Below are 19,157 nucleotides of genomic sequence, written 5' to 3'. Positions count from 1 at the left end.
GACAATGTGAAATAGCAGGGATGAGCTCAGACTTTCTGTGTCATTATTTTGAAGAGTGTTCTGCATTGTTCTCGATTAAATATATACTACAGCGAAGAAGAATTCTACGTCTACTCATTGAGAGCTTCATGTCAAGAATGGATATTGAATTTTGTTACATGTCTTCTACAGATATTTCATCTTTAAATATATTGTTATGGGTTGTTTTAAAAGACTTCCTAATATTAAGCCATCCTTGTATTCTATAAATTCCTGCTTGAGCATCAAGCTATTCAGTTAGTGTTCTGCTGAATTCTGCTCACCAATGTATTATTTGAAATTTCAGTATTACAGATTGAATTTTTCATGTGCAGTGTTCAGTTTTGGCTATAACTTAATCCAATTCATAAATAATAGGGAGAGTAGCTGTCTTGTTTAGAACTGCACAACACTGGAATTCTCTTTTAAAACTTTGGTAAAATTCCTTTGTGACTATTTGTACTTAGGACTCTTTCTTGAAGTGACAACTCTTTTCTTTTCTCTTGCTTTTAAAGATTTACTTATTTATTTGAAAGGCAGAGTTACAGAGAGGCAGAGGCAGAGAAAGGAGGAAGAGAGAGAAGAGAGAGAGAGAGAGGGGAGAGAGAGAGAGGGAGGGAGTGAGGGAGGGAGAGAGAGAATGTGTTCTCCACATGGCCATGTCTGGAGCTGTGCTGATCCGAAGCCAAGAGCCAGCCTCTGGGTCTCCCACACTGGTGCAAAGGTCCAAGGACTTAGGCCATCTTCTATTGCTTTCCCAGTTCATAGCAGAGAGCTGGATTGGAAGTGGAGAAACTGGGACACGAACCAGCTCCCATATGGGATGCCAGCACTGCAGGCAGCAGCTTTACCTGCTACGCCACAGGGCTGGCCCCTACTTTTCTTCTATTATGAATTTGTCCCCTTTAGATTTGCTAATTTGAAATAAATTTTGTTATGTTTTGTAAGAAACTTAATCTGGCTTTAAGCACATTTTTCTCTTAATGATTGTCACTGTTGTGTTTATAACAACTCCTTTATTCTTTGTGTACTTTATTTTTAACAAACCACATTATTAATCTTTTATTTCTTTGAAAAATATGTATCTATTGTGCCTTTACTTTTGAATTTTTACTTTTGTCATGATTATTGTTTTTTAAATTTTCTCATTATTTAACCTGGTTCAATTTAATTTTCCTGGCTTCTTGGGTGGATGCTTGCTTGGTAGAGGCTCTCGTGACATTGTGCTGTTTTGATACAAACGCATTTCAGTTACCACAGTTTAACAACACCAGTTGCCCAACAAGATGGTTTAAATTTCACTTACCATGGTATATTGTCATGGGCAATTGCATCAATTACAAAGTTCACTGCTGGCTCTTCAGCCCACAAGTCAGCGCCCAGATAACAGAGGCACATGATCAATGCTGAACATACCACTTCTTTGAAGGTTTGTGGATTAGTCACTGTATACGTGTTACTGGGTTTGGGCACAGTCACAAGTCTTGTAGTTTGGGTAATTGCACTGGAAGCAAGAGCGATCCTGGCTGTCTGTCCTGCTCGGGGACTGTGGTTTTGCAATGTCATTGAGCAGAGAGGATAAGAGGCCCCAGCAAGCTGAGGGCTGGATAAAGGGTCTATTTAGAAACCCGGATGCTGTAATCAGCACGAAGTCATCAGAACGGCTTTGAACCCAGAAAAAGAAAGGGCTTGCTGGGAAAGAAAAAAAGCAGCTCTCGAAAGGGAAACTTCTGGTCTGGTGTCAGGTGAGGTATTCAGGGCAAGGCCAGAGGGGGCCAGAGGGGGCCAGACCATCCCAAGCCTTCACTGCTTTGCTCCCAGAGTCAGCCAGAACTAGCAGCTTAGAGCCTAAGGGCGAGGCAGAGACGAATGGCTGCATCTCCACCCACCCCCCCTTCCGAATTTCTTTTCCAGGAAAGTTTAAACTTATTTCCCTTCCTTTCACTCTTCAAACTTTCTCCCATTGGATGGTGTGTGTACTTAAGAGAACAATGTAACAGGGGTCCGTAAAATCACGGGGTTTACTTTCTAGGATGAGGTAGGTGCAGGCCATTAAAAATTTATGAAAAACATGTTTCATAGAAAAGTTAGGGGAAGTTAATTGACCAAAAAAGGTTTTGCATTGTCTACAATTTAAGATATTTCAGCCAAGATAGTGTGATCTAAATTTTGTTCGAATCAATTTCAAGCTTCTGCTTAGGATAGTTAGAACATGAAGCGTACAGGCGTAAATTGTTTCCCACGGAAGACTACATCCAGATCTTAACCTCTAGTACCTTTGAATGCGACCTTGCTTGGCACAGGGGCGTTTTGCATAGGCTTTCAAAATTGAGGTAATTTTGGATGGGCGTCATTACCAAACAAAGGCTAAGGACATCAGACACAGGTGCAAACAAGAAGACAAAGCGGACACAGGCACAAAGTGATCGGAATTCTGCAGCCAGGGAATCGCAAGGATTGTCAACTGCCGCCAGAAACCACTCTGCTCCCTCTTACACAGCGAGGCCTCTACGCTAGCCCACGGGTTTGTCATCATGGTGATGAGGCCGGAACCAGCGCGCACAGCCTACAGCCCTTTAGAGCAGAGGTGGGTGGCTCTGAAAAGAGCCTTTGGTTTAGGAAGTCTCTTGCGAGGTGGCGATCACCTCACTTGGAGCTGGTGTACTTGGTGACGGCCTTGGTGCCCTCGGACACGGCGTGCTTGGCCAGCTCGCCGGGCAGCAGCAGGCGCACGGCCGTCTGGATCTCGCGCGACGTGATGGTCGAGTGCTTGTTGTAGTGCGCCAGGCGCGACGCCTCGCCAGAAATGCGTTCAAAAATGTCGCTGACGAACGAGTTCATGATGCTCATGGCCTTGGAGGAGATGCCAGTGTCGGGGTGCACCTGCTTCAGCACCTTGTATATGTAAATGGAGTAGCTCTCCTTGCGGCTGCGCTTGCGCTTTTTCCCTTCCTTCTTCTGGGTCTTCGTGACGGCTTTCTTGAAGCCCTTCTTGGAAATCGTGGCACCCTTCGAAGTTATCTCCGGCATGGCGGAAGCTCACCTCCAACAGCCGTTAAAAACCCAACAGCGTCCGACGACGCAACAAAGGCCCTATTTATAGGCACAGCGCTCCAGTGACGTACAGGGCATCCAACGCCTGATTGGACGATGGGTAACAGGGGGTATGTAAATGAGGCGATATCAGCGAGATTCCCTGATTGGCTAATAGCCCTCAGCCAATCAGGTGACACGCCACAATCTGCCGTCAGAATATAAATAGACTGCACCCCCATCTGAACGGCAGTTTCTGGGGTGTAACTGCCGCGTTCCGGGGCCGCGCTGGGCTCCCATCGCTTCGCGGGTCTGAGCCCAGGTGTGCCTAGGCCCGTGCGTCACGGCGCCGTCTCCTGGTACTGCGCCGCGGTGCTGCCTGAGCCGGGCCCCGGAGCCAGAGGCGGCGCGACACCGGCATCGGCCTTGGCCACCTGTGCCTGGACAGTGCGGCGACAGCAGCTGGTGCTCCCGCCGCCCCAGGACACTAACGGCTGCTGCCCCAGGGTCCTGAGCGAGCAGCACCGCACGGCTGTGAGCCCCGGCGAGTGAGCCGCAGCTCAGCGGGAGCATCAGCCCGAACCGGAACCAGAGGCTCTTCTGGGTCACCCACGGTTTCTAAGAGGAAGCTTGCTTTTCCAAAAAGGCTTAACAGTTTCGGGGCATACGGAGAGAGGTGGGGGTGTTGAGGGTGGCATCTGTGGCACTGGCATCCCATAGCGGCGCCGGTTCGAGTCCTGGCTGCTCCACTTCCCATCCAGTTCCTTGCTAATGCGCCTGGGAAAGCAGCCGAGGTTGACCCAAAGCCTCTGCGCCCACGTAGGAGACCTGGTCCGGGCTCCTGGCTCGGGCCTGGCACAGCCCAGGCGGTTGGGGCCATTTGGGGAGTGGGCCTGCGGATGGAAGATCTGTCTCTTCCTGTTACTTTCAAATAGATAAAAGTCTAATATTTTGATGAAATAAAGTCAATGTGACGAAGCGACTTGGTAAGTTATGCAGAACTAAGGAGCACTGAATTCTAACCAAAAGACAAAATATTTTCATTCCTTTGAAATATTTGTCGGTAAACCCCACAGAGAAACTGAAAACCAGCCAAGCAGCCAAGTGCACGTTTACAGAAATGACACTGGGAACTTCTCCAAAGACGCACAACTCTAAAACTACAAAAACCTTTAAAATGTGCAAAATGAAAATTTTCTTAATATTTGCCTGTAAAAAATGCCCAAACCTACAGAATCAAATACACATGAGAACTATTTACTGAAAGAATTATTAAGCCTCTGGGGAAATTCAGAGAAAATTTAGGAATGGTTTTAAAATTACAAGGACATAGTTTAAAAAATTTAACATATTTGAAAATACTGATGAGATGTAAGTTTCTGAAAATTACAGCTTATGTTGAGCTTGGGAAGCCATGAGGATCAAGATGAATGGGAAAAACAAATGGCATCAGTGAGCTGACATTCTCAAATATCAGGCTTCCGAGAGCATTTCCTCTTAAGACATTTAAGAAAAAGATTAAAGCTAATGAAATGGTCTTACACAATGAGAAAAAAAAGTCTATAAGAAATGTAAAATCTAATGAAAAGGGGATTTACTAAGTGTACTACATTCTCAGTTATATATTGTAAAATCCACACATTAATTATAAGCTCTGACAAACCCATTAAAAAATTAGCGATGTCAATCTGGGAGACACATAAAAGTGTAAAGTTGTTGAGTAAAATGCAAATTTAATTCACTTCAGAAATTTTAAAGGAAAAATCTTAACAGTATATGCTTAAAAGGGCATTTGTTAGCATATTTAGATGGGTAATTCAGTGGAATACTAGCAATTAGTTGGTTTTTATTCACGATTAATATCGTTACAGAATATTCAACAAAAATGTCATGTAAGAAAATGCTGCAGCATCGGTGGAAGGAACATAAAACCATGTAGAAGTTGCACCTGTTGGGCAATGACCCACACTTCACTGAAAAATAATTCAATTGGCAATCCATGGTTCTCTCACAGACACCCACATTTTTGGAGAAGCAGTTGTCAAGTTTCAAAAAATATCTCAGTAAGTCACACACTCCATGTAATGTTTAGCTTCTTCAAAACACTGGTGTTAATATATCATCCTGGGTTCCTGCAAACTGTGTTATATGTGAGAAGTCACTTTAATGAAGAAGACGAGACATTTTTAATGAGCGCTGGCTGGTGTTCAACTATAAATTCAGAAAGCCATAGTGAACACTCAAAAGAAAGGCAGCATGCATTGTAATTATGCTGGAAAAAGGGGAAATGCTGGCGGATTACAGATAAATGGAATTGGAAAGGAGCACGGGCAATAAGACGATGCTGAAGCTCAGCAGGAGAAATCAGTACATCTGCTTACTCTTTCGAGAGGGTGAATGAGGAGCAGAGGGATTAAGAGAGCAATCAGGCTCCAATGTGGTCTGTTACGCAAAAGCTCAAAAAGGAGCTGCCTTCCTGCTATGAGCAATGCCTCACGCCACCTCCAGTTTGGGTCGGGCAGCACCAACAGATCTCAAAGACGTGAATCAAATCGTGTGGCAGAGCCCACCGTCTTTTATGACATTTGTTTCCTTTACTAGAGCTCACATTAGGAAATGCACCCCACAATAGGGCACACATCATGGTCAGAAATGCATCAGCCCAAAGACAATACACCATCGTGGAAGGATTCTGAGAGAATGTTCTAAATGGCTCTGTTCTCCTGTTTCACAAATGGAACAAGACTGGAAGAGTCCCAGAGCACACAGGTTCAGTCAATACAGGACCTGCAACGCTGGACTCAACGACAGGTGCCAAGAGGGGCAAACCCTGCAGACTGGGCCTGGATGCTTCTTCCCTGGGGTTTTCAGATCTGGCAACTCAAAGGACACATTTGTAGGGGTGTAGGGTGGACATGAAGACTTCAGAAAATTCAACCCAAGCTGCCAAGAGTTTCTTGCTCTTGGAGGGAATCAAGAAAACTAAGGTGACATCGGAATTGAATGCTGTGGCTGTGGAAAGACAAGGGGGGATGCCTGCCCATCTCAGAGTCCAGTCCTTCCCTTTGCTGCCAGGAATCCCCGAGAGCAGAGGGATGGACAAGTCGGCCGCTCACTCTCTTGTTGCCCCACAATTCTTCTGAATTCCTGAAGTTCATTGAATTAAACCGTATTTAACTAAATTCACCTTCAAGAACCTTCTATACTATGCGAATAAAATCAACAGTCTACTTACTGTCTTTGCCATGTTGAACTGCAGTTTTTCACATGGTCCAGCTAAAGTTGTCAGTGTTAATCAGCCCCATATACCACGATGGTAGAAGTACAAGCTAAGCTTGCTGCTGCCGCTGAAATGTAGTAATGTTATTAGATCACGAATAAGTTCCTCCTTTAATATGTGATACACGGGGCCAACACTGTGGCATGGCAGGTTAAACGATATGGCATCCCATGTGAGTAACCAGTTCAAGTCCTGGTTGCTTCATTTCTAATCCAGTTCCCTGATAATAAGCCTGGGAAAACGGCAGAAGATGGTCCAAATGCTTGGGCCCTTGGAGACCCAGATGGAGTTAGGGGGTCCCGGCTTTGACCTGGCCTGGCCCCAGCCATTGCAGCCATCTGGGGAGAGAACCAGAGGTAGGAAGATTTCTCTCTCCCTTTCTCTCTGTTTCTTCTTCTTCGTAACTTTGCCTTTCAAATAACAATAAATATATCTTTAAAAAATATGATAGCAAAATTAGTGATTCCCCAAATGAGTTTTCTCTCCCCTTGTTACCACAGAGAAATAAAAATCCTACTCTATATAACATTTTATTCCTTACATATCTTCTTCAGATTCTACTTGAATTCTAGATTGTTAACTGAATTCTTTCAAGGTAATCCAGGGTGTCATGTAGACTTTAGGATGAAGGCAGAAGTTGGAGAGACACAGCTACTGCCAAGTAATGCAAAGGACTGGTCTGGAATAGAGGTGTGGAACACGTTGTCCCTGAGTGTCTAATAGGAACCAATCCCACCAACACTTTGATCCTGGACTTCAGACAGTTATGAAACAATTGACAAAGGACTAGTATTTAGAGTATGTAAAGAACCTCTCAAATTCAGTGGGAAAATAAATTTAAAAATCCAACCAAGGGGCTGGTGCTGTGGCATAGCATGTTAAATCTCTGCCTGTGCTGGCATTCCATATGGGCGCCGGTTCAAGACCTGGCTGTTCTACTTCTGATCCAGTCTCTGCTATTGCCCCCGGGGAAAGCAGCTGAGGATGGCCCAAGTGCTTGGTCCCCTGCACCCATGTTAAAGACCCAGAAAAAGCTCCTGGCTCCTGGCTTTGATCAGGCCCAGCCCTGGCCTTTGTGGCCATTTGGGAAGTGAACCAGCGATGGAAGATCTCTCTCTCTCTCTCTCTCTCTCTCTCTCCTCTCTCAGAGTGCCTTACAACACTGAACATACTCTTACCATATGATCCAGCAACTGTGCCTTTAGGTCCCCAAATGAGCTGAAAATCTATACCCACCAAAAAAAGTGTACATTAATATTTATTACTAATTGCCAAAAATGGAAAGTGATCAAGAAGTTCAATGGGTGAACGAATAAATAAACTCTGATACATCCATTCACATAGTGTATTATTCAGTGATTAGAAAGAAATAATATATGCAGGTACAAAAAGGCACGATGGAAACTTAACTGCCCATTGCTATATGAAATAAGCCAGTCTGAAACATGCATACTGAATGGGTGCAGTTATTTGACATTCTGACAAAGGCAAAGCTACAGTGACAGTAAAAATATCAGGGTCTGCCAGATGTCTAGGGTACAAGGATGTGTGGTAATGCAGGGATGAGCAGGTGGAATATGGGAGAGTTTGACCACAATGAACCTGTTGTGTATGACACTGGCCAGGTCCTCCCTATCTCAGGATGTGGCATTCCCAGCATGCTGTGATAGCACCAGCACGCTGGTCACCCCGTTCACCAGAGATAGTGTTGATGTAAGGGAACAGGTTTATTCAACACTAGGAATCCTGGGGGGAAAGCAACCATCTTTAGCCTCAAAAGTACTTTTCCAAAAATGCAAGTCAGCAGCAGGACATTGTTTAAAACGATTTGTTGAGAGGTTCTCAGACAGAGAGACACAGACACGGACATCAGGGCTCTCAGCAAGAAGCAGTGCTTATTTGTGTCCACACAGGCCTAGTGGATTAACATCCAAAGGCTGGTCCCTGAAAGCAGCCAGGGCGGGATGTGTGTGTGTGTATGTGTGTGTGTGTGTGTGTCTGATATTTGACTTTGGTCCCTTTGTCCCCTTTACAGGTAACATACATTCTGATTGGGTATTTTAATGTTACAGGAGTGGGCAGGGTTGTGCATGCACACAACTGATGAGGCCACGCTGCCTAATGTCACGTTGCCTTTGCTTTGTTCCCTCTTTTCTTTGTTCTGGGAAGGCCCCACCACAGTCTGATTTATTTGAAAGGTAGAGTGACAGAGATGGAGAGAGATGGAGAAATAGAGTGAGAGAGATAGAAAGAAAGAAATCTACCAACTGCTGGTTCACTCCTCAGGTGACAGTGACAGCTAGGTCAGACCAGAACAAAGCCAGGGGTCAGGAACTCCATCCTGGTCTACATGGGTGACAAAGGCCCAAGAATTTAGATCATCTTCCACTGCTTTCCCAGGCACATCAGCAGGAAGTTGAGTTGAAAGTGGAGCAGCCAGGACTCAACCTGTGCTCCCATATGCAAGGCCAGTGTCACAAGCTGTGGCCTAACTTATTGCACCACAATGCCAGCCTCACAAGAGGACTTTTTTTTTTTTTTTTTTTTTTTTTTCAGGCAGAGTGGACAGTGAGAGAGAGACAGAGAGGAAGGTCTTCCTTTTTGCCGTTGGTTCACCCTCCAATGGCCGCCGCGGTAGCGCGCTGCGGCCGGCACACCGCGCTGATCCGATGGCGGGAGCCAGGTGCTTCTCCTGGTCTCCCATGGGGTGCAGGACCCAACCACTTGGGCCATCCTCCACTGCACTCCCTAGCCACAGCAGAGAGCTGGCCTGGAAGAGGGGCAACCGGGACAGGATCGGTGCCCCGACCGGGACTAGAACCCGGTGTGCCGGCGCCGCAAGGCGGAGGATTAGCCTACTGAGCCGCGGCGCCAGCCACAAGAGGACTTTTAAAAGGTGAAAAGGGAGGTAAAAGGGGAGCCAGGAACCAGAAGAACAAGCATATTCTGCGTGAATATTTCCAGTTTTCATCCTCACCTCTCATGTACAGGCTGAAGGGGATTGTTAGCATTTCAGTTTGGATATAGACTTCAGCATCGGTGTTAGACTGCCGAACATCGTACCTACTTTGTGTCTCCCCCTCTCTTCCACCTTAATGGTAGCCCTCTGTAAAAACAGTACCTGGCAAAGGCTTCTGGGAGAGTTACCATCAGAAAAGCATGTCTAGGAATGCTTTCTTCATAATCTCTAGGCTTTATCTATTTTATTTTTGTTTAGGATTGACACTAATGACTCCATCTTAACTTTTATATTCCCTCCCTTGTATAATTCAAAACAAAACAAAACACTGGCCAGGCATTCTGTAGCTGGATTCTGTTTGTTCCACATGGACAGGATGGACTTGGTAAGGCTATTGGTCTAATATAGTCTAACGTTGGGAGCAAATGATTGACAACCAAAGTTGGTATCATATATCATTTTAACCATATATTTTAGCGACAATGATTCATTAATAGGCTAAGTTTACCTGGAGTTCATTGTTAAATTTAACTTTATCAGTTATGTGGGCAAAAGCCATTATCTCAAAGTATCAGCCTAGTATTATCTTGCTGGGAATTGTACTGCTATAGAATTCCAACAGGTAACAGCCATAAAGTCCCAAAACAACAAGAGTCAACAAATCAAGTCTACATCTTCAAAATGAGGAACAGAGTTGCAATCTAATGGCATATTTTAAAATCAGCTATTCACGTAAGTACAGCAGGAAAAGTTGATTTTCCATGTAGTAACCTCAGACTTGGAAAACTCAAATATGGCAAGCTTAACAAAGGCGGACATAAGATTTTTTTAAAAAAAGTATAGTACCTAATTTTTTGAGGTTAATGATCTACTAAGGACTAACAATGTTATTCACTTCACTGAAATGCTGTGAGCCTTTGGAATCAGGCATTCCATACATAGAACTGGCTATGCAAATAATCACATTGCCATGAAAAACAAAAATACTTTCAAGTACTTTTTGAATTTTAGAGAAACACAGTAGGAAGAAGAGGGAAAACACTTTATCTTTGATTAAAAAAACACTTTACCAAAGTACATTGATTTGTAGAAATCTCAAAAAAAAAAAAAAAACCATTTTTAAGCACAGAAGACAAAACACTTAAGGATAGAACCACACATGTTTTAAGTAGAAGACCTAGACTCCCACAGTCACGAGCACCCAGCACCCTGTCAATTCTCCCAGCCAGACTCAGGTGTCTCCTCTCAGCTGGTTGCTGGGCCCAGGGACATGAGCTGGCACAGCTGCTTTGTACGTCCAAAATGGCGCCCTCCCCTTGGCTAGTTACAGGTCACCAATGCCGGGTGCCTGGGGAGAGAAACATGCCTCCCTTTTTTTCTCTCTAGGTTGACAGCTACACTGTCTACCACAAGGCTCCAAGCTGTACTCACGCCAGGTTCTTCCTGCAGCTTTATCACCAGTGGCTTGGGATGCTGCAGTCTGGTCTCACCTCACTTTCCAAAGCTGGTGCTAAGGCTCTCGGCTGCTGGGGTCCTGAGTTGTGCACGTCCACACCCTCCAGGTAGGTCCACGATGTCCTTCTAATTTGCATGGAGTTTCCTTCCTAACTCTTCTCTGAGATTGCACTCTCTCCACTTTTTTTTTCTTCTTCTTCTTCTTTTTTTTTTTTTGCCAGGCAGAGTTAGACAGTGAGAGAGAGTTACAGAGAGAAAGGTCTTCCTTCCGTTGTTTCACTCCCCTAATGGCTGCTACGGCTGGCACTACACCAATCCGAAGCCAGCAGCCGGGTACTTCCTCCTGGTCTCCCATGTGGGTGCAGGAGCCCAAGCACTTGGGCCATCCTCCACTGCCCTCCTGGGCCACAGCAGAGAGCTGGACTGGAAGAGGAGCAACCGGGACTAGTACCCGGTGTCCCAACTGGGACTAGAACCCGGGGTGCCAGCACCGCAGGTGGAGGATTAACTAAGTGAGCCAACGGCGCTGGCCTTCTCTCCACTTTTTTAAAAACTATCTTCCCCTGGCTAAAGCAGTTAGCATCCTCCCTATTCTGCCATCTTGAAACAACTTTGCCTTGTTCCCTCCAAACCTCCTCAACTCTTATAGGGACCTTACCTAACTGTCTGTTAACCCATGTAACGCCTCACAATTCTATCATTTGACAGTACTTTCCATCCAATCCAAGTAAGCTTAATTATTATTTCTACACGATGAGGGCTACATTCTTTGAAGATCTCCAGGGCCCCAACTGGAAACCTCAACATCAAAAGACTTATTTGAAACTTTGACTTTGAAAAAGTCTATCAAAATGCTTTAAAAACATTTGGTCAAAATAGGATCCCTGATCACTGTGAAAAGTGATATTTATTTATTTAATCAGGGTGATTTGACCAGAATGATAGACCAGGTTTAATTAAACTTATACAGTGAGAACCATAAGGAAAGAGGAGACAGAGCAGGAATTCACATCCAAACCTGGTTCATTCGAAGAATAAGAACGGAAGGGGCTCATTCCCAGGTGAAGTGCACGGCAGAGGGTTGCCAGCGAAGACAAAGCTGAGAGCTCCTTCCCTTACACAAGGAGGCAGGAAGGGGCTTGGGGGTCAGCGCCAAAGCTGGGCTGCCAAGATAGGGGGAGTGCTTGGGCTAGATCTAAAGGCCCCTTGGGGTAGCAGTATAGGCTAGGAGGGGGTTTGGGTTGAGGCTGGACTCTGAGGCTGAGCCAAAGAGGAAATTGGGCTGGACCAGAGAGGGGAGATAAATACGACCCCGGAGGAGGGCAAATGTCCTAGCTCTGTTTTGTGTAAACCCCATTCCATTCCCCATAGGTGTCGACGTGTCTGGGCAGGTGTCCTCCTTTCTGTAAACTCCTGTTCAAGTTCCTCATGAGTGTGGTCTCATGTCCCTCGGGGTGGTCCTACGTCAAGTAGGCTGCGGTCAAACCCACCAATGCTGTAGTGGTTAAGGCTTGATGCTGGTGAACCTATAAATACTGTGAAAAACCTAGCTTGGTTGCTCAGTCTTGGAAAGCAATTTCACTGGGCCCCCTGATGTTAATAAACTTCTGATCCTCCATTCAGCTTCTGGTGCCTGTTTGAACGAACGGAACTTCCCCAGTCCAGCTTTCTGTAACTGACTGGGAGGAATGGGAGAGCCTGAGAGTGGTGTGGATTGGGAGGGGAGAGCTTAGACTGCACTCTTGGGCTAGTGGGGTGAGCTCTTGCTGATGGCTAGAGAGTGGTGTGTCCAACGGTCAAGGCAGGGCAGGGCTGGTTAAGGCAGGGTGGAGCTGGGCTAGTAGGGCAGGGAAACGGAGGCCTGCTTGCTGTTATGTAGGTGAGAGACCAAAATGAATCGAAGGCTTTTGTTGGTGCTCCATCAGTAACAAATGCATTCTGAAAAAGATATCAAAAAACCTAAAAGTCAGTTTTCCAAGCACTTAGAACCTGGTCAGGACAGCAGGAAATGTGTGAGAGTATCTTGATGCAACATAAAACTTCATGTCCTTGGTCAGTTACCAAGAGGTAAGGGGAAAATCCCTTGTACTGTGCCTGTTTCTTCTTATAGGAAACTCATCCAGGTATCTTGGAAGTCAAGCCTGATACCAAGCTAATTAAATTTAAGTAGACACTGGAATAGTATGAGCCCAAATAGTAAAGAATCAAATTATCCTTGGCTTCTAAAATAAGCATTTTTAGTGTCAGATTCTAACAGCATCAGGGAGGAGTAAGGAGCTTACGGGCACTGGTCAGTCACTGATTAGACGGAGACTGAAAAAGATGTTGAACATATTAGTGGATTTCAAAATTAAAGATCAAGTTTCTTGCAAATATTTACTTATATATCAGTATTTTAAGAAAAACCTGTTGCTTTAACACAAGGAACCAAATTCTAGTTTTATGTCAGTGTCCTTTTGATGGTAAAGTTCAAATTCATGTAATTCTCTTCTAATCTCAGCCACGCTAATCTTAGACAAGATTTAAATTCTGCAAGCCTTCTACAGCTGTCTTACATTCCTTCAGTTATGTGCCTGATACTTTTCTTCTTTCTCATTGTCAAACACCAGCCATTTTACTTTAGGAAAATTTTGCTACTGAAAGTTCAGTCCCTGTCCCCAGTGCCAATGAAAATAATGAAGACAAGGCTTTGGGGTAAAGAAAACAACATTTAATCTGTCAACAGATGAGAGTACAGCAGTCTTCTGGGTCTCAAGAACTACTGCTCTCCTGGAGGAGGGAATTTTGGGGCTTACAAAAGGGCTACAGGGAAGAAGGTGCTGGTGTGGCAAAATCAGGAGAGCTGCAAGTCTCTGGTGCTGGGCGCCATGGCCTGCCACTAGCCTGATGACAGTGCATTCCCTCTCCAATTCATCATCATGGTCCTTGGGGTCCACAGGTGGTGAGGTTAGATCCAGCCTGACCAGGTGCTCTGGCCCTGGATAAAGACATTGCAGTAAGGAACAAGGCGATTTGTGCTTTAGGTCATGGGCAAATAGGAAGACAGCAGTCCAGCCCTGAAGCACTAGCTTCCCAGCTTTACATTGAAGTTGTAAAAACTGTTTGCTTATGTAATTTCATACCTGGTTACAATGTTATTTTTTTTTAAACTTTTTAACAGGCAGAGTGGACAGTGAGAGAGAGAGAGACAGAGAGAAAGGTCTTCCTTTTGCCGTTGGTTCACCCTCCAATGGCCGGCATACCGCGCTGTTCCGAAGGCAGGAGCCAGGTGCTTCTCCTGGTCTCCCATGGGGTGCAGGACCCAACCACTTGGGCCATCCTCCACTGCACTCCCGGGCCACAGCAGAGAGCTGGCCTGGAAGAGGGGCAACCGGGACAGAATCTGGTGCCCTGACCGGGACTAGAACCCGGGGTGCCGGCGCCGTTAGGCGGAGGATTAGCCTGTTGAGCCACGGTGCCGGCACAATGTTATTCTTTTTCCCACAACCAAACACGGCTCACGTCGCCGTGCTTCACTTCCTAAATACACATCGTTAGCTTATAGCTTCCTTTGCTTTCTTTCTGCTAGTTACTAGTTCCTTTAATGTACATTTTGAAGTAGTCCTTGAAAAAAGAAACATAAGAAGAAATTTTAAACCAACGTTTAAAGATTTATTTATTTAAAGGCAGAACTGCAGAGAATGAGAGGGAGAGAGAGATCTTCCATCTCCTGGTTCACTGCTCAAATGGCCACAACAGCTGGAGGGAGGCCAGGCCAGATCCAGGAGCCAGAAACTGAATCCAGGTCTCCCATGTGGGTGGTGGGAACCCACATACTTGTGATACAGGCGGCCCCTGGTTGGAGTTTCTGTAAGGTCTAGGCACTCTACCGTGGCCTGAAGCATTTTTCAGTCCTTCAGTTGCAAGCCTCTCACCTGGCTGCTACTGATTGGTTCCTGGTCTTCACCAGGTCCCACCCACCCCAGTGGTTGCGCCACTGCTCATTGGCTCCTGTCCACAGTCAGGCTCTTCCAAGTCTCTTATTGGCTCACATTTAATCCTTCATTAGCATATGTGAACTTCCTTCTTTAGAAACATGCAGAAATCCCCTAGACCCAGCCTCCTCTCCAGCAACCCTTTTCTGGGGGTCTCCTGGCTGTCAGCAGTTTTGTCTCTCAATAAACTTCCTTCCTTTGCTCATTATTTCATGTGCATGGCAAGGAATCCAGCAGGGAGAAAAGAGCTGTAACGCAACAGCTGTGCCATTTTCAGAATTCTGTGAAAAGAAAAATCTGCAATCCACTGCCTTCCAAGGCACATCAGCAGGAAGCTGGGTTAGAAACAGAGTAGCTGGGTGCAAAGAAAAGTGTGAAAGGCTTGGGCCATCATCCAGTGACTTCTCAAGCTTCTCAAGCAGGAAACTGGATTGGAAGCAAAGTAGCTGGGACATGAACTGGCACTGATATGAGCTCCCCAAGCAGTGGCTTAATCTGCCACACCACAATACCCGTGCCAAGAGGAAACGATATTTAACAAAAGAACATGTAGGATTTTAACTTTTAAAGTCATCCTGAGTTGTTTGCTGTATTTCAATAATTTATGAAAACATTTATTAATAGGCTCCAACATATTCTTTTTATAGAATTTAAGAAGATTTCTTTACACTTAGAAATTTTCATCTCATTTGCATTTATCCAATTTACTTTAGTAATTATACTTACACCACTTATGAAACAGATATTGGATAAGAATAGTCTTGTAAAAATAAAAATAAGTTATACATAATAACATAAGAACGTGGTAGTGTACTTTTATGTAGTCTTAGGCTAAATTTATATTTTTATGATCTTAAACAACTAACAGATATAAATATAGTTATGCCTGCCTAGCAAATTCAGGCACAGAAATGCTAACAGCTTTGAAGACATCTTTATTCTATTTGGCTGACATTAACATAGACTATCACAAATTTGCATAAGTCATGAGAACTAAAAGGCATTTTGGCTAATTTAATAGTTTTCACTTATGTGAATGCTCATTTATCTGTAAGTCCATTAAAGTAGAGCTCTTAAGGAATATTTTTAGCATGTCAACACAGCATGTGACATGGAAGGTTGGGCCCTCTCTCCAGTGAGAGTGCGAAATAATGAGAAAGTTTAATCTGTCAGCAGATGAGGGGGTACAGACATCTAACCTGAAGAAATTGTCTTCTATATCCTAGTACAAACAACTCTGTTATCTAATACATTTTTTTTAACAATTTCCCTTACTTTTTTTAAAAGATTTATTAATTTATTTCAAAGGCAGAGTTACAGAGAGGCAGAGGCAGAGGCAGAGGCAGAGAGAGGGAGAGGTCTTCCATCAGCTGGTTCACTCCCCAGTTGGCTGCAACAGCTGGAGCTGCGCCAATCAGAAGCCAGGAGCCAGGAGCTTCTTCCAGGTCTCCCATGCACGTGCAGGGGCCCAAGGACTTGGGCCATCTTCTACTGCTTTCCCAGGCCATAGCAGGGAGCTGGATTGGAAGTGGAGCGGCTGGGACTCGAATCAGCGCCCATATGGGATGCCAGCACCACAGGTGGCAGCTTTATCTGCCATGCCATGGTGCCGACCCCTTCTGATACAAATGTAGTTAGACAGCTTTGGATTGGGTATCTTAGAACTACAGCACAACTGTCACACGAAGTCACATTTGCGTGCACCCGAATCATTGCACTTGACCTAGTTGCATTGTGGTATTTTTCAGAAAGCTCCCTCCACTTCCTGTTCCCAGAAAGCCCCTGCTTGTGACTTTTTTTCCTACCTAAAGGGCTGATCCCTGCCACACTTGCTCTTGATAATCTTAAGTTTTAGTAAAAATCTAACAAAACATGTCAAGTGCCATATATAAATGTCTGATAATCTGCTGGAAAAATTGCTAGTTTGAGGAATGTATTTTCCAGAATAACTCTGGTCTCAGCAAAGGAGTTGAACATTTTCACTACAGCTTAATTTCAAATTCCCCAGTTGTCACTATAATGGTACAGAGATGTTTATTGTTGCATTATTCTTTTTTTATTTATTTATTTGAATGTTGGAGTTACACCGAGAGAGGAGAGGCAGAGAGAGAGAGAGAGAGAGAGGTCTTCCATCCGATGGTTCACTCTCCAGTTGGCTGCAATGGCCAGAGCTGCGCCGATCTGAAGCCAGGAGCCAGGAGCTTCTTCTGGGTCTCCCACATGGGTGCAGGAGCCCAAGAACTTGAGCCATCCTCCACTGCTATCCCAGGCCACAGCAGAGAGCTGGATAGGAAGTGGAACAGCTGGGACTTGAACTGGCGCCCATATGGGATGCTGGCACTTCAGGCCAGGGCGTCAGTCCACTGCGCCACAGCGCCAGCCCCATGTTGAATTGCTCTTATGACAATTGTTACCCATGTTCAATTGTAGCAGGGGCTTCCATCAAGAAGTGCAATTGGTTTCAAGAGATCAAGGGGAGTCTCTGGCAGACACACACAAACTACAGTAACACCATTTCCCCCCTAGTCATGGATGATAGCTAGGCTTCCCTATCAAGTCAGATTAGGGCTCAGAGGGCTTTTGGAGGAAACTGAAATTGAATCACCCATTTTTACCAAAGAGAGAGAAATTCTCACACAAAAAAACAGCATAACTTTCCCAGAAGAAAACCTCCTTGCAGAGGGCCTGGGACAACAGTCTTAGCATCTTATCATCCCCTAACTGGAAAGAAACAAGAAAAGCTAGGTCCAAATGGCATGAAGCGCAAATGGTGGAGAGAGAGGATTTCCGCTGTGTACCAGTTCAACTTAGCAAGGCTTGGAGTCTGTCAACTCCTTCTCCAACTTTGGAGCCCACTGGCTCCCCAGAGTACCATTTCCTTGCAAAAACAAGCATTTATAAGGGGCTGATGCTGCAACAAGGAAAGAACAGAGATTTTCTGAGATAAAGGACTCCTAGGAGCTTTGGGGATTCCTGAAATCCCAGCTATGGAGTCAGCTTGCGTGAGAAGCCAGTGCACACAAGGGGTTGTTGCCTTTTCCAGTCATGTGAGAGGGCTACACCCTCTGGAGGGCACTCCCACTCCTGGTAGTCTGCCAATTGGGACCATTGAAAATAGGCCCAGGTTTCTCACTGTGGGACAGAGGTGAGACCTGGTGCAAGGGGACAGGTTTATTCAAGAGGCTAGAGATCTCGCAGGGACATCTGCGTCTCAAGGTGCTTTTCCCAATTTGCACATTGGCAGGAGAGTTTCAGGAGGAGAAGAGGGAGGACAAAGAGGAGTCAGGAATGAGAGGAGAGAGGACAGGGCCTGCTTTGTGTCGTGTCGGCCCCCAGCTGGGGTAGATGGTGCTGGTTGGATCACGGTGGCTACTCTCATCCCACATCCTAAATCCATTCTCTGGTCGTGCTGACCAGGGTGGGCTAGATTACTTTTCAACATTAGGTGCCTTTCACAAGGCCAGGTTCTGGAATTCTTGAGCCAGCATTATTTGTTGAACTGAATAGATACTCTAATTAGTCACAAGATCAGCAATAAACTTTTGTTAATCACAATGTGCAAAGGAAAGGAAGATGTATTCATTACAGTTATAATAATTCTGTAGTGTGTTTTTAAAGATTTATTTATTTTATTTGAAAGGCAGAGTTAGAGAGAGAGAGAGAGAGAGAGTGAGAGAGATCTTCCATTCATTGGTTCATTCCCGAAATGGCTTCCGTTGCAGGAGCTGGATCCTGTCTGAAGCCAGGAGCCAGGAGCCAGGAGCTTCGTCTCAGTCTCCCACGCAGGTGCAGGGATCCAAACACTTAGGCATCACTGCTCTCCCAGGCGTTGGAAGGGAGCAGCTGGGACTCGAACTGGCATCTGTATGGGATACTGGCACTGCAGATGGCGGCTTTACCTGCTACGCCACAGGGCCGGCCCCCTATGGTTATTTTTGAGACCTTCCAGTAAAAAGGAGAATTCCCCTTTGGAGAACTATTCTGCAGAAGGAATGTGAGAACTCTCTGTACTTGATGTCCAACTTTTCTGCAAATCTAAAACTGCTCTAAAAATAAGTCTATTTTTATAAAAAGCCAGTCACAAAAGGTTACATACTATGTGATCCCATTGTAACAGGATTCGTGCACAAAAACACTGAGGCCTTTTAACAGGAAGTAGTCTCTATTATTTATGCCGGCATAAGGCCCAGGTGGAATTTCTTATCCAAAAGCCCAAGCCGGGAACAAAGAGGGGTTTTTCCTTGTATGTGGTTTTAGCCTTTGTCTCCCTTATATGGCTACCTGCATACATTGATTGCATATTCTAATGTTACATGGTGGCCACAGGATTGACACAATACTGTGCATGGGAACGTAGTTACCTGAAGCTATATATTTCTCACACACGTACTGAACCGTCCGATGTCTGGCAAGGTTGAACACCATTGCTCTGTACTCA

The 19,157-nt window shown here is 45.2% G+C and overlaps 1 protein-coding gene across 1 annotated transcript; it reads right to left on the bottom strand.

Moving 5' to 3' along the window:
* Nucleotides 1-2,664: 2,664 nt before the first annotated feature.
* LOC133754737 (histone H2B type 1-A) lies at nt 2,665-3,048 on the bottom strand. Its single transcript, XM_062185177.1, has one exon. The coding sequence runs from the start codon at nt 3,046-3,048 to the stop codon at nt 2,665-2,667; it is 384 nt and encodes a 127-aa protein (XP_062041161.1).
* Nucleotides 3,049-19,157: the final 16,109 nt, after the last annotated feature.

This window comes from Lepus europaeus, chromosome 3, assembly GCF_033115175.1.
Source record: "Lepus europaeus isolate LE1 chromosome 3, mLepTim1.pri, whole genome shotgun sequence".
Lineage (NCBI taxonomy): Eukaryota > Metazoa > Chordata > Mammalia > Lagomorpha > Leporidae > Lepus > Lepus europaeus.
The sequence above is the reverse complement of the archived record's forward strand: the minus strand, read 5'-3'. Positions and strand labels throughout refer to the sequence as shown.

Coding starts and splice junctions, on each gene's coding strand:
- LOC133754737 (XM_062185177.1), bottom strand. CDS start 3,048: ATGCCGGAGATAACTTCGAAGGGTGCCACGATTTCCAAGAAGGGCTTC.